The 25,802-nt window shown below is 38.4% G+C and overlaps 1 protein-coding gene across 3 annotated transcripts in view; it reads left to right on the top strand.

Annotated features, from left to right (window-relative positions):
- SYNPO2 (synaptopodin 2) overlaps window positions 1–25,802 on the top strand; it is a 206,697-nt gene that overhangs the window by 156,540 nt on the left and 24,355 nt on the right. For 2 of the 3 annotated variants that reach the window (XM_040237391.1, XM_040237389.1), the window contains exons 2-4: window positions 8,783–8,934; window positions 12,152–12,951; window positions 15,353–17,538. In XM_040237391.1, the coding sequence (XP_040093325.1) occupies window positions 8,783–8,934; window positions 12,152–12,951; window positions 15,353–17,538 (3,138 nt within the window). Of the gene's footprint in view, window positions 1–8,782; window positions 8,935–12,151; window positions 12,952–15,352; window positions 17,539–24,692; window positions 25,393–25,802 lie in introns of those variants that run through there. The other variant, XM_040237392.1, reaches the window with a different exon arrangement.

Here is a 25,802-nt window from a genome sequence, read left to right as displayed (position 1 = left end):
TTCCAGTTAACTAAAACTTCGGAGGATATCATTCCAGTTGGCCCTTCTATGAAAGGCATAGTCCTTGATTAACATTCCTGGGCCCCCTGTATCAGGATATCTAGAGCTATGGAAAAACAGATACATTTTTCAGGGTACATGAGACATATTCACATCTGAAATTAAATAATTTCAGTAAAAACAGCAATACAGGCAAAGTATTTAGGACCTCAGATTATGAATTCTAATCCAGTTCTCTTATTAATATAGCAATGCTTTAGGCCTTGTTCTACCTTTAAATAGAAAAACTTCTGTTTTATTTGTTTGGAATGATATTCTTTCTAAAAGATGTCATATGTTTTTCTACATTAATCAACCTACCGCAATGATTTAAATATTTTAAATGACTTGTGATCATTATTATTAATTCCTATTATTTTACTCTAATACATAGAGGCACTGTCTCATTGAGCATGTGGAAGTTTTTTATACTTTAATTAAATGTATTCTGAAGTTTTTGTTTTTTTTTAAGATTTTCATGTGTTTTTAAATGTTGGCTTTTACTTTCTTGCTCTGGTGTTGTATTAACTGTGACATCTTTAACAAAGTTCATGCTTGCCTCTCCATTTCTAATTTTCTGTAAACCAAACAAAAAAGCTTATTAGAATTGTATAAAATTGAGCAAATAGACTGAAAAAAGATCCCAGATACTTAGAGTGAGGTACAGAAGTTTTAGGTAACTGTATTTTTAACTGTATTTTAACCCCTCAAAATACTGTTGAGTATACTTACAGGTTTTTTAGATAGCTAAATTCTCAATAGATGAAGTATTACAGCATAATAAACATTTAGTTAATAGTTGGGTATACAGTTAATAAATAAAACAGAGACCTGAGAAACCCAAATAGTGAGTTCTAGCTTTATTCTTTTCTGAGTCTTCCTAATTATACTACTTATTTATCTAATCTTTTAGGTTTTACATGTGCTTTTTTTAAATGAGGTCTTGAAAAAAAATTTTTTTAATTCTGTGTAAATATTTATAAAAAGAATGTGCATACAGTTCAAAGCCTTTGTGCAATCTTTCAGAATTTAATCCAACAAACGCGTAGACAGGGACATGTCCTACATAAGGCTCTGGCCCATCAGGGTTTTTCTGAAAGAGCTGGGATGTTTACATTCTTTGGAAGGAAAGAAGAGCAGAGAATACCATTCCATATTTGTACTTGTTGGTTTTCTAGCATGGTGGCTGCTTTATAACAGCTCATAGCCCTTACACTGTGGCATCATTTCTGCCTGTGAAATCCCATTGGTATGCAGATTCTTAAGTATGCAGCCCCCATGGATTAAGGCCCTCATTCCTGTCAAAGAGAGTTATTTACTTCAGGAATTTTTCCAAAGTTGCTACCAGGAATACTTTTTACTTTTATGGTGACTTGGTCCCTAAGGATAAAGACAGTCATCCAAAAGGAAAACTTTTTGCCAAGTAGCTGGACATATATTTACTTGGCAGAACAGAAAAGTTCCTAATCTTCATCTGTTTGAGAACAGATTATTGAGTGTGGATTCCTAGTGTCTACTTGTATTTTGCACCCATGACCTGCCTTGTGTATATAGTTGAAGAATTCTTTTCACTAGACAATTCGTGTAATTTAGTTTCTTATTAAGTTCTTCACATACTTATCAATGCTTTAATGGAGAAAAGCCTTGCTTAATTTTAGGAATTATCTATTCTTCTTTTAGAACATTTGTCTGGACAACAGTAGATACTGATAATCATCTCACTTTATTCCTTCTAAGTTCTTCACAAACTCATATTAAGTTCCTAGTAAATACTCTACAGTGGCCTTTCTGAAACTTCCTTCCTTGTCCTCAAGTTTTAATCCCCCTGTTTTTCCTCCTTTATTCTTGGCAGATGGTGACCCCAAACAATTTATCTAGTGTAAGTTCCTGCACTTACTCTCCTGTCTGTCTTGAAATACCAGCATTTGTGTCCATCTTTTTTTCCTTTTCTGTATCTGAGAAACAGTTGCCCTTTTACCTCTTGTCTTTTTTTTACCTTCTGTGTTTGCCCTGAATTCTGTCTTTCTGTATCAGCTCACAGTTCATTTGCAGGAAATAGATGCCTCTCTAGTTATTTTAGGGAGAAAAGGAATGTAAGTGCTTATAGAATTGTTGAAAGCTCTGGAAAGACAGGGCCTCCAGAAAAGGTTTCAGACAAGCACTGCAGAACTGGCTATCCAAGGGATTGGCAACATTTGCCACAATCAGGAAATTAAGGAGTCGAAGCTTTTGGGCTGGCCCAGCTCTGGGTCTAGGGTTACATACCTTAGCTGTGATCTGGGATTAAGACGCTGCCAGTAGAACTGCTGTATCCAGAGTATCAATCTTCTCTACCAGATCTGCAGCAGCAAGATGGATGCCTTACAGTCTAATTCCTCTCTTTGCTTAATTCAGTTTCAAGTGCAAATTTCTTACAGGTACACCTTCTTGTTGAAATTAAATCACACCTAGAACCTAAGCTGAAGGAAAGTCTGGGAAATATTATTTTATCTCCTTTGCCTCTGCTGCACACAAGACACTTTCCAAGGGGCTTGAGACAAAAGTCAAGCAATCCATTTAACTGTTTGCCAGTCTTTTCTACTGACTTTTGATTTACTCAGTTACTAGTTCTATTTCTTATTTATTTATCCCAGTCTAGAGATATTTCCTCTGGAGAAGGCAATGGCAACCCACTCCAGTACTCTTGACTGGAAAATCTCATGGACGGAGGAGCCTGGTGGGCTGCAGTCCATGGGGTCGCTAAGATTCGGATATGACTGAGCGACTTCACTTTTCACTTTTCCCTTTCATGCATTGGAGAAGGAAATGGCAACCCACTCCAGTATACTTGCCTGGAGAATCCCAGGGATGGGGGAGCCTGGTGGGCTGCCATCTATGGGGTCACACGGAGTCAGACACGACTGAAGCGACTCAGCAGCAGCAGATATTTGCTCAACCTTTTTTTCCATTTCACTGTTTGCATTTCTGCACTAAATTCCAAGATTTTTTACTTCCTACTATTAATATTTTTCTTGGGTTATTATTATTTTTATTACATGGTGTGCTGGTCCTTATTGTTTTCTTTTGCCTTGTCATCCTGAAATTGTTATATTCCTATTGATTTCCAAAAATATTGTGCCACCGTAAACATGACTTCCCAACAACTTGTGTACTCGCTTTTGGCACTAGAAAACCCTTCAGTAGGGGCTGAGGTTGGATTTTGGAATCTGGATAGGAAACCCATTAAAAGTAGGATTATTTGCTTACTTTGAAAAACTTAACTATACATCATTGCTGCACCTTCCACTGACCATTCTGCCCATTTTTCTGGACAGCTGTTGAATACGGGGTTACCTAAGTCTTCAGTTTAAGAGCCACTTGGGGTGAGGGAATGCTTATTAAATTTTGTCTCAGAAGTATGAGGTAAGTTTTGCCAAAAGCCTGAAGTGGAAAATTGAAGACGGGCTGGGGCTTCAGAAGGAGCTACTAGATCATAGCCTACTTTCCAAATTCCCTCAAAATGTTTTTACTTGTCTGAGATCATGTCTCTCATCCTGTCTTGGTTATCCTTAGGCCCCAAGACTTTATTTTATGGATTAAGAATAGCCTTGCATGGGATAGGCTTATTTACACTAATTTTCTCTTTCCTTTTCATGTATTTTAATACATATAGTAGTGGAATTTAAGGAGGAGATTGTCTTGGTTCTCCCACTTACTCTGACATCTTTCAAGTGGACTCGTCAATGAACTGTATGTGCAAATACAGCCCATGAGTAAAGAATGAGTTTTGCTAACACGAATCTGATGCAACTGATATGTCACATACAATATACAGAATAGTTTAAGTCCAAGGTTCTATGAGAACTCAAATCTTGTACTTGCTTTCTAGTCAGCTCTAGAAGATGTGGAAATCAAGCAATAGTAAGTTAATAGAAAAGGAGCTTCTTAAAATTTTACCAGGGAATTATTTATCATAAAAGTAAAAGCTGATACTCTTCTCAGATTTTATTTACAAAGTGAAATAATGTTATATTTCTCATAGAAGCCTTAACTTTACGTTTCCGCTTGGTGTCAGTAAAATAAATCTTACCTGATGTGGGTCAAGAGGTTGTAGGCAATAGAACATAGTATTTTTTTTTAATATTTACATTACCAGTATTTCTCTTAGTTATGTATCTGATTAAATTGAGAGACACTGAAGGGGAAAATAGTATTTATGGACAGAAGCTCACTCATCTGATTAATGTATTAGGTGTGGAATGAGGTCTCTAAGGGAATGTTTTCAAAGAAAGGGAATTATATCACATGCTCACATAAGTATGTTGTACAAATCACAGTTTGTAAAAGACAGTTTTACTCAATTTTGAATCTGTAACATATTATTTTACAAATAGTCATAATATCAACTATTTAAAAATTAAAGATTGAAAAATCTTTAAAGATTAATATATATAAAGCTCTTAAAAGAGGAAAAAGGAAAACAAAATAAACAAAATCTGTCTTTCTCAACACTGGTTTATAGACTGACCAGGCAAGTGTTTCTCTTTCTCTAGTCTTTTCCATTTCCTCCCTGACTGTATGCATGTATGTCAGTTGTTTTTACACTTCTCTCTCTCTTCATTCTAGGGTTCATGGTATAGAAGTTAGACTATTGATGAGGAAGGCAACTTATGTGGTGGTTTAGTTGCTAAGTTGTGTCCAGCTCTTGCGACCCCATGGACAAAAGCCCACCAGGCTCTTCTTTCCCTAGGATTTTCCAGGCAAGGATACTGGAGTGGGTTGCATTTCCTTCTCCAGGGGATCTTCCTGACCAGGGATCAAACCCAGGTCTCCTGCACTGCAGGCAGATTCTTTACCAAGTGAGCTACCAGGGAATCCCTGTGATTAGAAACACAAGCTCTGAAGTCAGAATTCCCGTGTTCAATTTCTGGTCCTAGCTGCATAATTTTAGGCAAAGTACCTCACTTTTCTAAGTCTCTGGTTTCCTCTCCATAAAAATGAGGGTAATGACAGGCCATCTGAACATATACAAGTAGAAGTACATTTATACTTCTCATCAAAGTTTTCTGGAGATAAATGATTTAAGGAAGTAAAGGACTTAGTATAGTAAGTGCTCAATTTTAAAAAGCCACTAATATTCACATATTTATATTATTACTTCTGCTGGGAGATAATAAATAGGTTGGTGTTCATCCACAATTCAGTTATGAAATATGTACTTACAGAGGAAAAGACAGATGAAAAATTATTTATCTTAGATTATGATGAGCTAACACCAAGTATATGTATGAAAACAAAATAAATCTAGATATTTTCAAACATCTTATAGACAAATTCTATTGGCATGTTCTTTCTGTGTGTGTGTGTATGTGTGTGTATAGGAAGTCAATGCATTCTTATTCAGTAATCCCTTCTTAAGCACCTCTGTGAGGTGTATGTACATCATGGAACTTAACATATATTATTTCTAATCCTTATTAACCCTCAAGAGAGATCAGATTTATTAGTTTTATTTTACATTTTGGCAAACTAGAGCTTAAGAAGGTAATGCAACTCATCTGACTAAGTTCATAGGGCTAGTAAGCACTGGGGCCACACGTTTGAAACCTATACCTTCTTTCATCAGAGCTGGTGTTCACTTCCACTAGGACACATATTTTATTAATCTAGGCCTAATGGCCTGAGGAGAGGACTGGTTGATAAGTTCATTTATAGAGATTCAGCATTGTAAATGTCAACGGTTTTTCTGTCCAAACTTACTCTTTTTACTGACAAAGTATTTCATTTTAACAAGTAAGAATATTCTCAGGGGATACATTTTTTCTCAGATTCATAATAATGCACAATTATACAAATTAGAAAAATGCATAATTGTATACAGAAGGTGAAGATCTTTTATACACTAATAAATGTTTCTTCTTCATAATACACCTATGAACAGAATCATATTGGTTAAGCTGGTGATTGCAAGGGATGTGTCTGGGCACAGATGACTCTGGCAGATAACCTTTGTTTAGTTTAGCCCCATCAAAAATAGAGAAAGAGTAGTCCTTTAGAAAAGCCCTTGTGGCAAGGAAAATATCACCATATTTAACATGGCTCATGAGGGAAAAATATTTCCTGCCGTTCAGACAATTGTAAAAGGTCAACTAAGCACAATCACAGCAGTTGATTCCAAATGTGGACCTCAGAATGTACGCTCTGAAGGAATGCTAATGGCTCCTACCATGGTGCTTTTGCTTATTTGGATTCCACTGAAAGCTCCACTTGACAAGCTCAATGATGAATTGCACTTTTCCCATCAAGCAACACATGTTTGGATGATAGACAGCTCTGTTAAGTTAAGGATTTGTTTATCTTCCAAGAACCAATTTTTCATCTTACTCTGCAAACCCATGAAGCTGCCTAAAACTCTTATAACTTATTGCTGATAAATGGAACATCAGCTTCAAGATTGACCTCGGGGAAGGGGATACGGGATATAATGACACATCTGTTTTATCAACATAAAACCTCTTTGGTCTTCAAAAGGATGAACTTTCTGTTCATATACTAGTACATCTGACTCCACTGAATGAATGATTTTATGCTTCAAAAACATGTTTTATCTTTTTTGTTATCTATTTTTAATCTATTTTATTATCTTTAAAAAATTTAATTTAAATGAATGAAATATCCCTAACTTATATGTTCATTGTTGAGTATTGTTTTGTCTTTGACTTATTAACAAGTCTTTCATGATTCTCCATTATAATAATTTCACACAAGACAACAAAATAAATATAACTGGCAGTCAATAAACAGATATTTTTCAAAACTGGGTAACTATTCTTTTTCTCATTGTTTTGGCTGCATCTTTAAAGCCTTGGAAATATTGAATTCATTTAATTTTTGCAATAAATTGTTGTGTGCTTTCAAAAAAGAAGGAATGAGATTGATTTTTTTCAGAAAAGGGAAAGGCCTTCTCATAATTTATGACAATAAAAGAATAGACCCACCCAGAACAAAACTAACTGAAACACTTCAAATTTCATTAGCATCATTGTTCTGGCACTTAAAGATATGCTTCTTCCTCCAAGAGAATCATGTAAAATGTGAATGCACATGGGAATATAAACTTTAAAGCTATATCAGTCAGCAAATTAATTATCATTTAAGACCTTAGCAAGAATTAGTGGGCAACTGTTAGAGATAAACTGAAATACATTAATCAGAAGTGAGCCTGGCTATGAAAACACTCTAAGAAGTGCTGCTCACCTGGTTCTGAGCTCTTTGGACTCATAATCTTGAGTATAATAGTCAAACAGGGATCCCTTTGGTGGAAAATAGATAGAAGATGATCTTAAAGTATTCCTAACTTTGAGATTGTGTGATCATGATACATGATTCATTAAAAAACCATTAAATTCACATTGTAAAATGAAATTAAACATATTAGTATCATTTAGGGTCCCAGCAGAAAATAGGTGGTATATTCAAAGGAGTAATTAAAGATAATATAGTACAGGCTCGTGGAAGCCAACGAATGAAAATGAAGCACCCAGAGGTCAAGAGCAGGAAGCTATTATTACCCTTAGGTCTGAAGAGGCAAGGAGGTGGTGTGTGTTATTGGAACACAACAAGAGTTGGTAGAGTGACAGACAGACAGGAGCTCTGACTGTCTACATCGAGGAGCAAAGCCATTGCCAAACCGTGGCCCAGCAGGTCCAGCAGGGACAGCATTTCCCTGCCCTCTCATTTCCCTTGCTCTTTCTCTCTTGTTGGAGCTTCCTGTTGACCAGCGCCAACCAGGAGTTAGCATGCAAGGGAACTTGGCCACTGCAGTCTCTAGAGGCCAGAAAGCAGAGCCAGAGAGGGTAGAGGATGGGCTGAGGGAGAATGACTAGCACAACATTTTACCATAATCATAATTACACAGAATGTTAACCTTCAGGGAGAACTGTTACTATTCCTCACTAAGGACTGGTGGGACTCTCTGCTGCTATTCTACTTCTCTGAATTTCTCTTCTTCCAGCATCTGAAAGTTCTCTTCTAGGTTTTTAGTCGGTTCTTGTTCCACTGAATCTGTGCTAGAATATGATGCAGTCCTTAAGTAGGGCTGTTTTTATTTTTTGCAAAATAATCTTTTTTTTCTTCCTTTTATGCTAAAGTTTGCTTATTATCAAGTCTTGAATAACTGATTTCAATGAAGGATTTTTCCCTTTGACATAATTCTTAACATCTTGCTGCCTAATATCCCCCATTTTACTGAAAGGGCTTTCATCAGTTTATTGAGCTGTATAGCTCTCTCCTTAAACTCATTGCCCTGCCATACGTCTTGGTGTTCCACCCACACTGTCAATGAGAAGGCTCTTAAAATTTATTTTAATGAGAGAAGGCATGTTCTGATTAGATCAAGCTTCACAGTATGAAATATTTGTTTTTAATGTATAACTAAGTTAAACATCTGTCTTCGCCATTCTTCACTATTCTTTATTTGATTATTCTCGTTCCTTCACTGTAGATTTACTTTCTTTTTTGTCTATTTACCTAGAAAGCTATGAATTGAATGTTTGACAGTATGGTATGTAATAAATTGTAACAGGGGTGAGAAGTGTTTCAGATTGTCTTATAGGTTAACAGGTGAATTAAAACTCAGGGCTGATTTTAGTTTGCAGATCTATTTACTACTCTCAAGTAAAAATTTCTCCAAGACAGTAGCCTGTTTTTTTTTTTTTACAAGTTATATAATTCTAATTATTGCGTTCTTTTTTACTCCACTCAGATCAGAAGCCAGAGCAAAGCCTCCGGGTCTGGGCTCTGTGAGGGGGATGAAGTGGTTTCTATCAATGGCAACCCTTGTGCAGACCTCACCTACCCAGAAGTCATCAAGCTCATGGAGAGCATAACAGACTCTCTCCAAATGCTCGTCAAAAGGTAAAAAGATTTGTTGGAATATTTATTTTCTCTTGAAACTACATGGCAACAATTACAGCTCCTACTGTCATATAAACTGTTCTCTATGGGGAAATGAGGGTGCTCTGTATGTTAGTATAAACAGAAAAACCATAGTGTTTGGAAAATGGTGATTCTAATCAGCTGAATTTTCTGGTTAATTGAGAATTAACTTGAAAAGTTTGTTTCAAGAACTTTGTTGAAAATCTTAGGTATTTTAGACTACTTCCTTAGGAAGCTTGGCTTTGGTCAACAGGAAGCTCCAACAAGAGAGAAAGAGCAAGGGAAATGAGAGGGCAGGGAAATGCTGTCCCTGCTGGACCTGCTGGGCCACAGTTTGGCAATGGCTTTGCTCTTCAATGTAGACAGTCAGAGCTCCTGTCTGTCTGTCACTCTACCACGCCAGGGATAAAACTCATGTCTCCCACATTGCAGGTGAATTCTTTACCACTGAGGGGCTTTCCTGCTGGCTCAGATGGTAAATAATTCACCTGCAATGCAGGAAATCTGGGTTCTATCCCTGGGTCAGAAAGATCCCCTGGTGAAGGGAATGTCAGCCTACTCTAGGGTTCTTACCTGGGAAATCCCAAGGACAGAGGAGCCTGGCGGGCTACAGTCCATAGGGTCGCAAAGAGTTGACACACAGAGACTAACACTTTCACTTTCACTTTCTTTACCACTGACTCATCTAGGAAGCCACATACAGCGTCACCCCTCTGGTAATCATTCAATATGATTCCATTTCTATACAAACACGAACGTACTTTGGCCAAAATTTTGTGACAATAAAGAAATCTCACCATTCTCTCACAATCTCCCATCTAAACGTTTACCCTCAAGTCCAGTGTGTAAACCACTGAGATTCTACTTATTTATAAAGCTGCCATTTGCTTTTTCAAGGGATCTAATAGAAACCTTGCCAAGCATAGTCACCGTGTTGGCCATTATTACATTTAAATCTCTGAGGTATTTGAAGTTCCATCTTTGTAAAGGTTTAATCACATCCAAAATAGGAGAAAAACCTTTTCTAATTTATTCCCCGTTAGTGTCTTTGCTGATTTAATGAGGCCAGTCTCTTCTGAACACACTTGTAGAGTGGAATGCCCCCTACTAGTGCTTGTTTTGATGACTGTCATTGGGAAAGTCTTTGGTGATTTAAAGCTGAGTCTTAGGTACAGATTTACTTTTAAAAGTAAATGGACTAGTTCTCTGCTACTTTTAATAACTGGAATCTTGATTATTATTATTTTATCTTAAGTATTTTTACTTTTACAAAATAAATAAGTAATTGCAGAGATTTTAAATGAAATCTCAAATTAGAATCATCCCCAAAGTAATTATCACCATCATCACTACCATCCCTACAAATCTGGATATCTGAACATTGTTTCCTGGAATTAAATATTTCTCTTTCATGTAACTGTCATCTGTCCCTAGAGGACAAGTGATTTACTTTTCCTGGGCTATTACCCAGAGATAGCTGGGTCAGACTATCAACATTGTCTCTATTATGGTAAATTTTATTTAAATGTTTTATATATATACACATACACACACACATATAATCATGACACATAAATTTTGGAATTAAGTACCTATGTGCACTGAATGGAAATGAGCATTTTAAGGTATAAAGCTTTATTTAACCTCTAATTCTTTTATGATTTTTATCCATGTATATCTATCCATTTTATTTTGGCTACCAATAAGTGTTAATATTTATCTGACCCATTTGCCTGTATTACAGTCTGTAAAGCTGGAATGAATTCACACTACTCTCTTCTCAGCTTCATAATTTATTGCTAATATAATTCAAAGTGATTTACTTTCCTAAATTAACTCTGCCCTTTTGAAACGCTTAAATTTCAGTTGCATAGAGTGTATTCATCACTTCCTATATAAGAAATATTTAATTTGCTTTCATCATGTTTTAAAAATACTATATTATAATTTTTTTTTTTTTTGCTATTACCAGGAAGCTCTACAGATTATTTGCACAGAGAAAACTGCATTTCATTTGATTGTTAGTTTGTGCTTTTTTATTTTTGTTTTGCTAAATTCAATGAAAAGCAAAGTCAAGAGTAATTATTTTGAATATTGGCCTAAATTTTACTACTACATAAATTCTAAGGTGAATTCCTTCGAATATAATAGAAGTATGGGCTCACTCCCTTCAACAAATGATCCTGGATTAGTTAGGGTACTTTTGAGGGAAAAAGAATGGGACTGAGATAGATGCCACTGCTTCTTTAAAAAATTTACGAATGTAAGAAATGAAAGCATCTCCTACAGCTGTTCTGTGAATGATGCTTCTCTTCTAAAAGCAGTTAGAGTTTAAATTAGAGTTTCATGCAAGAAGTCATTTAACCCTTAACTGACTTTGCTTCTTGCAAACACAAATTTGCAAAACCAGCTGGGAACAGTTAAGGTCAAAATAAAAAGACTGTGTGAACAGCTGAGGGCTCCTTATCTGAGCAATTAAGGAACAGTTTGACTTCAGAGATCCTATAAGGAAAATGCTCCAAGTGACAAGTTCAAATAGAGAAGGAGAGACATTTCAGATTATAAATACTCCATGACTCAATGATTCATTGCAGCATGGAAAGGATTTCTTTTTGCACAAGAGTACTGGGCTGGGGTCCACTTATTACAAAACACATGCTCATTGGAGCTTAAAAAACAGCTTCTATTTCATTCCTTTCAAGAAAGTACAGCCTCTAAAAGGATTACTTGAGTTATCTGTATACTAATATTGCTCTGAAGCTGCTGAATATGTTTATAAAACTTTATAATGTGCAGACCTAACTCAGTCAATGAGACATTACAATGCTTTGTCATATTATAACAAACATGATTGTTTGAAAACACCCCAATAATTATAGGTGAAGGGCATCCATATAGCTATAACCTATGCTTTAAAAAAAAAAAAAGGAAAAAAAAGTGAATTTAGGATGGATTTTGGTTTTATAAACTTTTGTGAGCATTTTTTCTTTGCTTTACAGACAAGTTTATTTGGAAGATCTTTAAAGAATAATATAAACATGTTGCCAAGTTCTGTTTTCAAATATGTTGCAGTTGACATTTAGGAGGAAATATTTTTACTGTATTGTGTATTAGACATCATACAAGTGTCAGGAAGTTCTTTGGCAGGTGTAATACACTCTGATTTAACTGTCTGGACTAATTTTCCTGTGTGCAGACCATCCAGTGGAATAAGTGGAACTTCGATCTCTGAAACTGAAAACAAAAACCAGGAGAACGTCACCCATGAAGGGTACGTGGAAAGTACCACCCTACAGATTCGACCAGCCACAAAGAGCCAGTACAGAGAGTTCTACATTGTCCCTGTCAAGAGTGGAGCTCCCCTAGCTGAGGAGCAAGCGAGTGGTGCTGGTTTTTCTGGGAGCATAAAAGAAGAAACAGGCCTGGCCCCTCACACGTCTGACTCTGAAAGTGGACGCTCACCAGAGGAGATTATCTTAAGTGAGAAGGCAGAAGCGGGGCGGCCAGGCACTGTGGTTGAGCTGCAACTGTCCCTGTCACAAGAGAGACACAAGGGCACGAATGCCGCTGTAGTGGCTCTCCTGGGAGCAGAAAAATCTAAGTCTCCTGACCCAGAGCCTAATTTACAGCATGACGGGATTGTCCACATAAATTCTGCCCCCACTATTGAGAAAGAGGACCCTCCTCTGAGGTCCAGCAAGACAATCCAGATCTCCAGTGGCCAGGGGCTGAGAGTGATCCAGGGAAATGAAGCGGCAGACACGGGGCTGCCCCGCGTGGAGGTGATCTTCGACTGCTCTGACAGGCAGAAGACGGAAGGGTGCAGGCTTCAGGCAGCAAAGGGGTGTGTGGATTCTCCAGTGGAAGGAGGGCAGTCAGAAGCACCTCCTTCTCTGGTATCCTTTGCAGTCTCATCAGAAGGCGCAGAGCAGGGAGAAGATCCACGCTCAGAAAGGGATCACAGCAGACCTCACAAGCACAGAGCGCGCCACGCACGTAAGTCCTGCCCTGGGAGCCACTGCTGGGCAGCTGGAAGGGGCTTGGGAGCTTAGGGCGCATTGCTGCTGGTTCGCCTGCCTGGATTTTTTCTTTTAAAGGTTTTTCTTATGTCTTTCATTGGCTTTTTTTTTTTTTTTAACTAATGCACAAAATAACAAACATGAAATTGTAGAAAACACCAATTTTCTGAACTGGAAGTAATAAGTTTTAACTTTGTAGTAGATTTGAATGTTTTTAATGCACTTTCTTTTCTTCCCAAAGACATGGGGACTGTTAAAGAAAATACTAAAGTTAATGTGCCTTTTGTGATTTGTCTCATATTCCATGTTAAAATAGCATTTGAGAGTCTTTGCAGTCATGTGGATGCTGAGTTTAAATGTCAAAAACTGTTGAGTTTGCTGCGGAGAGGTGTCTTTAAAATACAGGCTCAACCACTGATATTAAAAGCAGATCCTCGTTTTGAAAAAAAATCATTGTGCAGCATGATGATGCTTGCAGAAGTGAGTTTGATGGACAAGGACATGTGGAATACTGAGCAGTTACATGATCCTCTCCGTTTTGTTAAGTCCTCACTAGACTGCAAAGCATCTCATCTACCTTCTAGACACAGAAGTCAATCCCCAAGGCCATGTGAAGTCATTTAAATGTCTCCCAACTCAAGATATATTTTAAAATCAAGGCCTTTTATGGTGTTTTATTTTACCCAGGAGAGTGATTCAGAAAGGCGAATGAAGATAGGAATGGCAGTTGGGTTTTATGATTTCTGTAATTTTCTTTCATGAACTTTTTAAAAACAAATTTGGAATTTAATTTAGGCATTTGAGGAGGTAAAGGTTGACTGTCAAAGGCACTTGAATGTATGAGTGATACACAACAGTAATAATCTTGGTTCAAAGTAGTATATTAATTCTCCTAACTACTGTTATTCTTTTTAAAGCATATTTTTAGCATAACCATGTGTAGCTGAATTGACAAGTGCTATTAATCATTCCTTATACTTTAAGCATCTGTATGCATCTTCACATTTATAGCATATTAAACGAGTGTATTAAGGCAGCACTCACATACTTTACATGTTGGCAGTGAAGTTAGCAACAACTGTGCAACTGTGACTGTCAATTTAATAGTAAGTTGTATAACACTAGTCAAAAAAGGAATTACATTTAGGGATGACCATGCTTTTTACTGTTTTCTCTAAGTAAAATTTGATTACCAGTGAATATCTGTAATTTTGTTATAAAACTATTTTGAGTCTATTTTATTCTTTTTTAATTAACCATTAAGTCTGATTTTTTTTCCCAGTCACAAACAGAGGTAATTTTCAATCAAAAAAAATTTTTTTTTAATGTCAAATTTTTACTTAACTCTTTTGAGGAATTCAAAAATTATTTGTGAATCATGCTTATTTTTATCATTGATAGTGCTATAAGTTAACTTGCCACCAATTTATTTTTTATAACAATATTAATATTAAAATTTTAAATATAAAGTTTTGTTATTCTAAAACTGTCAGGTTCTCATTTTACATGACTTGATTTCTGTATCATTTCTACCCACAGCTGTAAAGGTTACTAGTAATATAATTTAAAATTTCCCCAAGATTTATACTTATTCTTGCTGCAACTAAAGTAGAATTATATTTCCAAGAGAGCAATGCATTTATGAACAATTTTATCTAGACAACTTTGTAGCTAAAGTTTCTTAGATATAGTCACAATAACTTTATACTCTGAATTATTGTTAATTATTGATTCAGTACCTTCAATTATTATTCATTACATTTTAAATTTTATTTTTATTTAGTAGCTATGAATGCAAAGACTTTGGGGGAATGGCAAACTAAAAAAAAAAGAAAATCTAAATATTTAAACTCATTACATTAAAAGATTTAAGTAAACAATATTTTCTTATTTCTCCCTCCCTCCTTTTTAAAATGCTTGGAAATGTTTTATATCAACATTTTATCTTTAAAATATGAAAATGCAAGGTATGTCCTAAGTTATTTTTGGAAAATATTATGTCCTTAATTTATTTCCATTGTAATTTTAATTACATCCAATTAACTGACATTTATTTTCCAGTGTTTATTGTTAAAGTTTAAGGAGCTATACAGAAACAAATTATGAGACATATTCTAATCAATATAAAAATGTATTTGTAGAAAAAAATGAAGTGACATTTATATGCAAGTTATATCTATATTATATCATCATATATATCAATATAGAAGTATACATTTTGAAAGAAGAAAGAGAAATGAGTTGGATTGCGTCACAATTTAGTCAATCGTAAACATGCTTTTTCTGTATTTCTTTTCCCCCAGGAGAGTTGATTTCTGGGTTGCTATGCAGTCTTCCTTGAACTCATCAACTCAATGTAATCTTTGTATTTTCCCTAGGGCTCAGGAGGAGTGAAAGCTTATCAGAAAAGCAGGTGAAAGAAGCAAAATCTAAATGCAAAAGCATTGCCCTCCTTCTGACAGATGCCCCCAACCCCAACTCCAAGGGGGTGTTGATGTTTAAGAAGCGTCGTCGGAGGGCCAGGAAATACACGCTGGTCAGCTACGGGACCGGTGAACTTGAGCGAGAGGCAGAGGAGGAGGAGGAAGACGGCGACAAAGAGGATCCATGTGAAGTAGCGTTTCTGGGTGCAAGCGAATCGGAGGTGGATGAAGAATTGTTGTCTGACACTGACGACAACACACACGTTGTGAACTTTGACTGGGATTCTGGTCTAGTGGACATTGAAAAGAAACTGAACAGAGGGGACAAGATGGAGATGCTGCCAGACACCACAGGCAAGGGGGCCCTCATGTTTGCCAAGAGGAGGGAGAGAATGGACCAGATCACAGCCCAAAAAGAGGAGGAGAGGGCGGGTGGAGTGCCAAGCAGAGAGCCAGACGCTGCCCAGACAGCAGGCCTGAGAACCGTGACGTCTTACCAAAGGAAGGAGGAAGAGTCGGTGAGAGTGCAGAGCTCTGTGAGCAAAAGCTACATTGAAGTGAGCCACGGTCTCAGCCATGTACCCCAACAGAATGGCTTCACTGGGGTGTCTGAGACAGCAGAAGCTCAGAGGATGATCCCTGTGAATAGAACCGCCAAGCCCTTCCCGGGGTCTGGGAACCAGCCGGCAACCCCCTTCTCTCCAAGCCGAAACGTGACAAGTCCCATCGCTGACTTTCCTGCGCCTCCACCTTACTCTGCAGTCACACCCCCACCTGAAACCTTCTCCAGAGCAGTGTCGAGTCCAACAGCTGGCCCAGCACCGCCCCCTCCGTGGCCCCAGCCTGCCCCATGGTCCCAGCCGGCCTTTTACGATTCATCTGAACGAATAGCTTCCCGGGATGAAAGGATTGCGGTGCCAGCAAAAAGAACGGGGATATTGCAAGAGGCCAAAAGGAGAAGCACGACAAAACCCATGTTCACTTTTAAAGAGCCCAAAGTCAGCCCCAATCCTGAACTCCTGTCACTTCTTCAAAATTCTGAGGGCAAAAAGGGCCCTGGAGCGGGAGCAGATTCCGGACCTGAAGAAGACTACCTCAGTTTAGGAGCAGAGGCTTGTAACTTCATGCAAGGCTCCTCTGCAAAACAGAAGACCCCGCCTCCTGTCGCTCCAAAGCCTGCTGGCAAGTCCTCATCCTCCCAACCAGTCACTCCGGTTTCTCCAGTCTGGTCGCCAGGAGCGGCTCCAGCGCAACCTCCTGCCTTCCCCACATCCAGCCCGTCACATGGCACCGTGGTCTCCTCCATCAAAATCGCGCAGCCTTCTTACGCTCCCGCCCGGCCTGCAAGTGCTCTGAACCTGGCTGGTCCTTTCAAAGGCCCACAGGCAGCGGTAGCCAGCCGGAACTATACCCCCAAACCAGCAGCTCCCACACCGACAGTGAACACTGCTCATGCTGGTGCGGTGGGAGCATCCAGTGAGCTTCCAGGAATGAGTGGGAAGGGAGCCCAGCTCTTTGCTAAGAGGCAGTCCAGAATGGAGAAGTACGTGGTAGATTCGGACACCGTGCAGGCCCGCGCTGCCCGGGCTCATTCTCCTACCCCGTCTCTCCCGGCCGGTTGGAAGTATTCCTCCAATGTCCGAGCGCCTCCGCCTGTGGCCTACAATCCTATCCACTCTCCCTCCTACCCACCGGCTGCTGTCAAATCTCAGCCATCAGGCCTGCAGGCCTCCAAGACAGGCAAGAAAAAGGGCAAGAAACCCCTCAATGCTTTGGATGTCATGAAGCACCAGCCCTATCAGCTTAATGCGTCCTTGTTTACTTTCCAACCTCCAGATGCGAAGGACGGCCTCCCCGCAAAGCCATCGGTTAAGGTCAGTTCAGTGCCAGCTGCGAAGCAAGCTCTTCCTCCTCGGCCAGTGAACGCTGGCTCGCCCACTAATGTGCAGGCCTCCTCTGTGTACTCCGTGCCAGCCTATACCTCTCCACCTTCCTTCTTTGCTGAGGCCACCTCACCGGTCAGTGCTTCCCCAGTGCCCGTGGCCATCCCCACCTCTCCAAAGCAGGAATCAGCCTCAACATCTTACTTTGTGGCACCAAGGCCAAAGTTCTCAGCAAAGAAGAGCGGTGTCACAGTTCAGGTGTGGAAACCATCTGTGGTGGAAGAGTAATCTTTTAGCCGAAGCTGAGTGTCCACTTTGCTTGAAACGAATTGTTTGCGGTGTTAACTTGAGTCCCAGAGAATGCCTAGCAAGTCCTCAACTTACTTAATTTCAGATGTCACCTCCCAATCTGGGTCCAAGAAGCAGAATATTTTTAATGAGTCAGAAATCTAACTCAGATTGACTTAAAACATATTTATCTTCTTTGCACACTTAAAAAAATCTGGGAGCACCCCCAAATAGACATGGGCCATTGTATTAAGTAAGCAGGATACTTAGGGTTTATGCATTTAGCCACAAGACAGTGATGAGTGTTATCAACATTAGGACACAGTCTTTATGTGACAGAACAGCTGTGTTCCTACAGTGAAAAGGTTCGATTATAGTGAAAATATAACATGTATTGACTGATGTTTCCTTTCTAAGTAGTGCTTTATCTCTATTACTAGTATTAAGGGATAAGAAATTTATTGAGGACAGGGATCAGCTCTGGTCTGTCAACCTCAGCCACCTGTTTGATGTCACAGAGAACTTGGGGATTGTTGGAGTGTACATAGTTTACCAAGGTGGATAAGAAAGGGGATTAATAATTACGGAGTACTTATTATCTACCAGGCTTCTTGCCAGATGTTTTATATATATTAGCTCGTTTCAAAGACTTCTTTAAGGTAAACTGGCTGGGCAAGAAGGATAATTATTCTTAGAGGTTGATTCCCATCCTCCCTCCCCAATTACTTAAGAAACTCAGTTAGTACCTCTCCAATTGCCCATGAAAGCATAAGTTTGTTTTCCTCAGCTGAGGCAAGCGGTAGAGTACATTATAAAGGAGGAACATATCAAAAGGTGGGTAAGCCTCAGATAAAGGCACAAGTGTGACCATTGTTTTCCTTTTGGAAACCATGTGATTGGGAGATTACCGACTCTGGGTTACTAAAGGGTTACTGACTCTGGGGGCTGACTGAAGCACAAGGAACCCCATGTGTGTGGAGGCTGTAGGGTGAGAACACACAGTTATTAGCATCATTTCTGAGTGACCTCACGGATTTTTTTCTTCTGTTTATTTTTTCTTTCTGACCACTGTTTCTCCCACTGTTCCTGGCAATTCTATTCTTGCACCTTCATTTTATTATCTATATTTGATGGACCAGGAGGATTAAGGCAAGGTTACCTTGTAAATTTGGATTGGTCACTCACCATGTCATCATCCAGCTGGCTCTGAAGTCAATAATGTTACTGACAGTAAACCTGAAGACCTTTCTCATATCTATTTTAAGTCCAAGTCTGACCAACCATGGAAACTATTCAACATGAATTAATGTAGAGAACCACAAAGCATTTTTGACAACTCCAAGGAAAACCATCTTCTCAATAGAAGAGATATGTCTAGAGACTTCTCATAAAAGTTTGCCTGGTGTGAGGGTACATGGTACCATGTTAATCCTCTGAAAATATCTGTATTCCTGTTCTTTTTCTGCTGTCACTGTCTATCTGCTATATTTTCACTATCCTATTAAAATATTACTATCTTCTTTATCTGTTCAATGTATTTAAAAAATATTCCTGTATGAGCTGTTCTAAGTCATTTTTCCTGATATTTCACTTATATCACTCTCCAAATATCTGAGTTTCTTTTTTGTGAACATTTCCACTTCTCTGTACATTGCAAAACTGCAAGCCATAGGTATTTCTATGATATAACACAGAGGAGAATTAAGTTAGCTACAGAACAATGGGGCTTATTCTTTTTCTCTGGAAAATCTTCTATTGGCTTTGATGGCAATTTACCTAGAGGTTAGAACCACAGGATGTAGCTTGGTCTCTTTTTTTTTTTCCCTTTTTGGGAAATCAATTAGGAAGATTCATACGGGATAAAGGAAAAAAGCAGTCTATCCATTATATAATACTATTGTTTGTACTACTTGTTCCCTGGAAAGGAAGTCTGTTGAATGCTGTGTGTTTTGCATTCTTTTCTAATAGAACAACCAAAAAAGGCATCTTAAGGTGAAGCAGGAAAAGAGATCATTTTTATAACTTTGCATTCTTAACACAGCATTTAAAGAACGGCATGAATTAGGGAGAAGACAGTGGAACACAAGGTAGACAATTTGAGTCCTCTGGTTCAAAAGTATCCTCGAATGGTAATGACCCACAAGTATTCCCAGTTGTCCAGTGGTTTGTGGTATGTAGGAATGAGGAGTGTTTGGGGTCTGTTTCCTGTAGGACAGGTGGCCATCTGAGCAGAGCTACTATTTGGAGTTGATGACTAAAGACACAGCGAACATGGCTGGGACTGTCATGGGGTTCCCAGAAAGCTTCTAAGAAGCATGGCAGGTATGCAGTCAAAGCATCCACAACTTCGACTGGGAGGGTAGCATAGCTCTCATCTGGAACCATACAGTCCCAAATTATGGAAAAGGCAGAGAATCTTCCAGAATTGTATCCACAGCAGAATCTAACTTCATCCTGAGAGATGAGGGCATGGAGGGGAGAAGGACTAAGCCAACTCCCTGGAGGAGAAGAGATTTCTTTGTCTTTTTTCCTCAGCCAGGGAGCCCCTGGGAACTCCCAAACAGAATAAGCTGGGTGTGTCACCTCTCAGATTGGAGTTCTGGAAATGATGTCAGTGTAGCTGGTGGGAGACTTCGGACTCATGACATCAGCTTCCTTCCCACTGGACACCCTTTGAATTCTGGGTGTTGTTGGCTTTTCTTGGTAGCAGATGTTTCAGTTGGTTAGTTGACTGGTTTGAGGGTATGAGGAGGCTTGGCCTTTGTTAGCTTAATTTCTATGCAGAACACCTATGAAGTCAAGTTTTCATCACCAACACAATGGCAACGTTCATCTACTGAGTGCTTGTGTTATGTTAGACACCTTATGTACATTATATGGTTTACAGGCACTGGAATATAAAATAAAATGGAACGATAGTCACTGACTTCCTACAAGACCTTATGCAAATTTCTTTCCACCAGTGTCCCCTTAATAATGTCTCTAACCTTCTTGGAATGTTGTACCATACTGAGTACAGCACACAAGACCAGATATTCTATGAAGAAAGGCGCTTTGTAAATTTAAGTACACATACTCCTCTCAGTCCTATAGGAGGGCAGATTGAATCACAGAACTTAAGATTGGGGATCTAACCATTGCCACTTTGATCTTAGAACAGTCACAGTTTTATTTCTAATATTTCAATAATAAACACATTCTTCTTTGAGAGAAGAAAATCACAGTTTCTGCATTTTGAATATTCATTGATAGTATAAAGCATATATTTTTAGGAATATGTTTTATAAGACACATTGGGGCTGTCATTTTGAAGCATGTAAAAGTTTGTACTTCAAAATATTTCTAGTATGATTTTTAATGATAACATGTATCTCATTTAATCTTCACAAGAAGCAACTCATCTTAACTATAGGAAAATTGTTCTGAGTTACAATAGTTCTTGAGACTAAGCCAGGGTTCTTTAACTCTTCAGGACAGTGCTGACTCCTTTCAGAACGTGGGTTTCATAGGGCTACTGAATATTATCACACAGCTGAATTCTAGCCTGGCAGCAAGAGTCACATCTGATATGTTAAGAACAAATGATCTGTATTTAAAGGGAATGGACTCACGTATGCAGGACCACTGTTTTGTTTAGTTACTAGCTTAAAAAAACTTTGAAGGCCGTTTTTCGCTGACAGGCATATCATACACTCTGACTGCAGCACTTTCACAGAAGTTTCTTGAGAACACAAGAAGACACACGGCTGTTAGTGTCTGAGTTTGGATTTAATCTTCCAAACAAAAGTTTTTTGCTTTGTATCATTTAATCCAGTTATAAATTCGAGAACCTACAAGCACCCGTATTCTACGAGTGAATTCCTGAAATCTATTGCTATTTTATGAGTCACCACTGGCCGAGCAGGAAGGGTATTTGAAGTCATGGTCATCAAAAAGAAGTAATTGTTTTCTAAAAAGCTAAATGCTTAAAATGTTTCCAGAGGGAAGCAGTGGGCTGTGTTCTCATTCCCTCTTACAATCAGAGTTGTTGAGTTTGTTGTAAAAATTGTTAAAAGTTCATGAGAAAAATATGTAAATTCTGAGAGCCAACATCATATTCCCAGAAGCACTGACCCTTGCTGGTCTCAAGTCCCCTTATCACTGGACTCTGGGGGACATAAAGACTCATGTAACACTTCGGTGCCACTGAGTTTGTCAACAAGTATTCTGGGAAAAAGCAAAATTGAATTCTTCTGTAGACTTCCCACCAAGATTGGCCAAAGGCCAGAAAACAAGCTAGTAAATTCCCACAGGACCCAGACACCAGGCAAAATTGCTAAAAGAGTCTAGTCTGAGTTAGAAAAGTAAAAGGAAAAAAATTACAGACCATCCTGTGAGACACCAGGCCAATAACAGCCAAAAGCCCCCAAATCAGATTATCTTTTCCTTGATGTTATCAGGTACAGCCAGTTTCTTAAATTAAAAAAAAAAAAATATTTCCATGGTATGTATATTTTTATACTGAATTACCATTTGGCACTTGGAAATCATAGACCTTACTGAGTGAGTGAGTGAGTGAAGTCACTCAGTCATGTCCAAATCTTTGTGACCCCATGGACGGTAGCCCACCAGGCTCCTCTGTCCATAGGCTTTTCCAGGCAAGAATACTGGAGTGGGTTGCCATTTCCTTATCCAGGAGATCGTCCCAACCTGGGGATCGAACCCAGGTCTCCCACATTGTAGGCAGAAGCTTTACCATCTGAGCCACCAGGGAAGAGCCCATAGACCTTACTACTCAGAAGCAACTGAATGAAGAGAAATTTAATTTAGAAACATCAAATCCTGTCAGATATTTCTCAGATTCCTGATTTCATCAGAGCTATGCCAGCTAATAAAGTATTTCTTAAGTATAAAAAGTTAGACTTCTACAGGATCCTATAGTTTAAATAGTTGTTATTGATACACAGAATTTCATAAATTTTCATTTTTTTGGTTCTAAATGTAAAGTTCCTCATGTTTACCTCTGTTTACACCTCATTCTGTGTTTATCTAAATTTTGTGTGCTTCATGACTTATGAAGTACATTCAGGGTCCCTAATAAAAGTAATTACAAGGACCTACTTTCCAGCCGACACTTCTTCCTCTGTGCTGTGCTCAGTCACTCAATTGTGTCCAGCTCTTTGCAACCCCATGGACTGTAGCCCGCCAGGCTCCTCTGTCCATAGGGGTTCTTCAGGCAAGAGTACTGGAGTGGGTTGCCATGCCCTCCTCCAGGGGATCTTCCCAACCCAGGGATCAAACTCAGGCTTTCCACATTCCAGGTGGATTCTTTACAGTCTAAGCTATCAGGGAAGCCCCTTCTTCCTCTACCTGGTAATAGTAATAATAATATTTAAAATAATAACATTCCAATATACCATGGAGGAATCCTGCCCTCATAGCCCCTACTTCTTGAGCTTCCTGATAACTATTATTAGTTGTTCATGGAATATAAATGCAGATCACAATTAGCTCTAAGTTGAAAAGAAATGCACATTTAGGGAATAAATTAAGAAAAATTTTCTTCTTGGAACTAAAAAATATAAAAAAAACCAGTATGTATTTTAAATTGTTCTTCAGGAGACATTTTAGAAGTCAGAGAGAGTCTTTGATATCTTTAGTTAGTGGAATAATCTGTTCTCGAGACCATACAAAGACCCTAAGTTTAGATTACAGTTCAAGTACAGATGACATGGGTGGGGATGTAAGCTGTAACAGTCATTCACACAATCTCATAAGATCTAAGGAAAAGATAGGGTGAGGGGATGATGTATTAAGTTTCTACTAAAAGCCAGGAATGGTCATAAATATTTTATGTAAATTATAATACCTAACATTAACTGAGCACAAACTTTGGGCCCTGAGTTGTCCCAAGAATCTTCATAGATTCTCTCTTTTTTTAAAAAAAAAAATGGAGATATAATTGACATATAACATTATATTACTATTAGTTTCAGGTGTACAATATAATAATTTGATATTAATATATGCAAATTGATCATCATAGTTAAGCCCAGCTATAACATCTATCATCACACATAGTTACAAATTTTTTTCCTTACTATAAGAACTTTAAAAATCTACTCTCTTAGCAACTTTCAAATATACAATACAGTATTCTTAACTATGGGCTTCCCTGGTGGCTCAGATGATAAAGAATATGCCTGCAGTGTGTCAGATCCAGGTTCAATCCCTGGGTTGGGAAGACACCATGGAGAAGGGAATCCTTACTCACTCCCACATTCTTGCCTGGAGAATTCCATGGACAGAGGAGCCTGGCAGGCTACAGTCCATGTGGTCACAATGAGTCAGACATGACAGCAACTAACTTTTTCACCTTTTTTTTCATTGTTAATTGCAGTTACATGCTACACATTATCCGCAGGACTTATTTATTTTGTAACTGGTAGTTTGTACCTTTACCCACCTTCACCCATTTTGCCCGCCCACACCTCCACCCCTCTGGTAACCACCACAAATTATCTCTTATAATCAGCAGTCCTTATGAGATAGGTATCACCATAATCCTCAGTTTATAGATGGGATTCTGAGGCACAAACAGGCTGAATATCTTGCCCAAGATCACACAGTATTAAGCAGCGGACCCTGGATTTCATGTCGACCTACACCCTTAACCAATGACATTGTGATTTAATTTACTCAGAATTACCCTGAAAGTGAAGGCACTATTACTTCCCTTCATAGGTGAGGTATCTGTAGCTCAGAGAGGCTAACCAACTTGTCTGGCAATCATCAAGCTTACAAGTAGTGGGCTAGGGTTGGAACTACATACTTATCTGACATCCAAGCCCAGGCTCTCCCTTCAGTACGACATGAATATGTCCCACTCTCTGAGACCTGTTAATTGTATCTTCACCAAACTATCCACCAACAGCCAACTCTGTATATGCTTAATGGATGGCTTTTACTATGTTGAGTGACATTAGAAAGTACTCCACTACTTTCATAAGATTGCTTATAAAATCAGATGCTATGTTGGAAGTGAAAAACCAGTCTAAAAAGAAGCCTCTGTTTTACAAGTGGAAATAGATTTCACAGTGATTTTGTATTTTTGAATTCCCAAAATTCTTTTACTTTTCTTTCAGGATGAAAAGGTGATATTTTTGGGCTGCGGGTAGTGAGGAATGTCATTAAAAAAAAAAAAAAAATCAAAGGCTCTACATAAAAGGAAGTGCTACCCTTCATGCCTTTCCCGCTAAAAGTAATTCAAGGAACTTTCTTATCATGATGAATCAGCACGCAGCTTGGCTTGCTACTAAACCAATAAGAACTTGAGACATTTCAACAAGGATCATTCTAAACAGAATAATGCTGACAGAGTCACAAGTTTTCAGTGTTTCAAATATATCTAAAAATGTAGTCGTCACTGGAATCTTGAAATTCCATGAAGTCTCTTTTGGCTGAACTCGCACGCATTCACCCTGGGTATGGATGAAGCAGCAAACCTTTCTTGCCACAACATCCTCAATGGAAGTTTTCTCAAAAGGTTATTTCTGTCAAAAAGTTCCCAGAAAGGGCAGTTGTATACCTTATATTTTTCTAGTAGTTCTTTGTTTTTTTAGCTTTGGGTTTTTGTTTGTATTTGTTTTAAACTATGTCTAATTGTCATTTTGAAAACTTCTCCTAAAGAACTAGTGTAAATTTCAAGGAGAAAAGATGTGAACTTCTAAGTTAATCGTTAAAAACAAAAACAAAAAAACCTCTCATATATTTCGGAGAGTTTCACTGCCTTAATTTAAAATTGTAGAGCCGTTAATAAAGTGATAATTTTGAGGGCTTACTATATGCTAGGTGCCATTCTAAATACTTAACAAATGTTAGCTTTCACAGTCATCACAAAATGACTAGCGTATGAAGAAAGTACCATTAACATGCTATTTTACAGATGAGAAAATAGAGTAAAGTTAAGGAACTTGTCTAAGTGATGGGGCTGATCAAGACCCATCAGACTCCAGAGCCCTTCTCTAATCAAATCACATGGCTACATTACCGCCCTTGATCACAAAAAGACAAAGGTCACTATGTATAAAAGAAGTGATCCATCAGAGGCGATAAGCGACACCTATCTCAGGAATAACTCAAAACCTTCTAAATCAAAGAAATGTTGAAAAAGCTTTGGTAGCCCCAAATGATAGACACTTTTGAACACGTAGAAGGGGAAAACTGTTTTTTACTTCCATCAGCCTGTTTGCTTA

This window comes from Oryx dammah, unplaced genomic scaffold (genome assembly GCF_014754425.2).
Source record: "Oryx dammah isolate SB20612 unplaced genomic scaffold, SCBI_Odam_1.1 HiC_scaffold_3, whole genome shotgun sequence".
Taxonomy (NCBI): domain Eukaryota; kingdom Metazoa; phylum Chordata; class Mammalia; order Artiodactyla; family Bovidae; genus Oryx; species Oryx dammah.
Note: the sequence above shows the minus strand (reverse complement) of the source record. Positions and strands in the feature narration are given on the sequence as shown.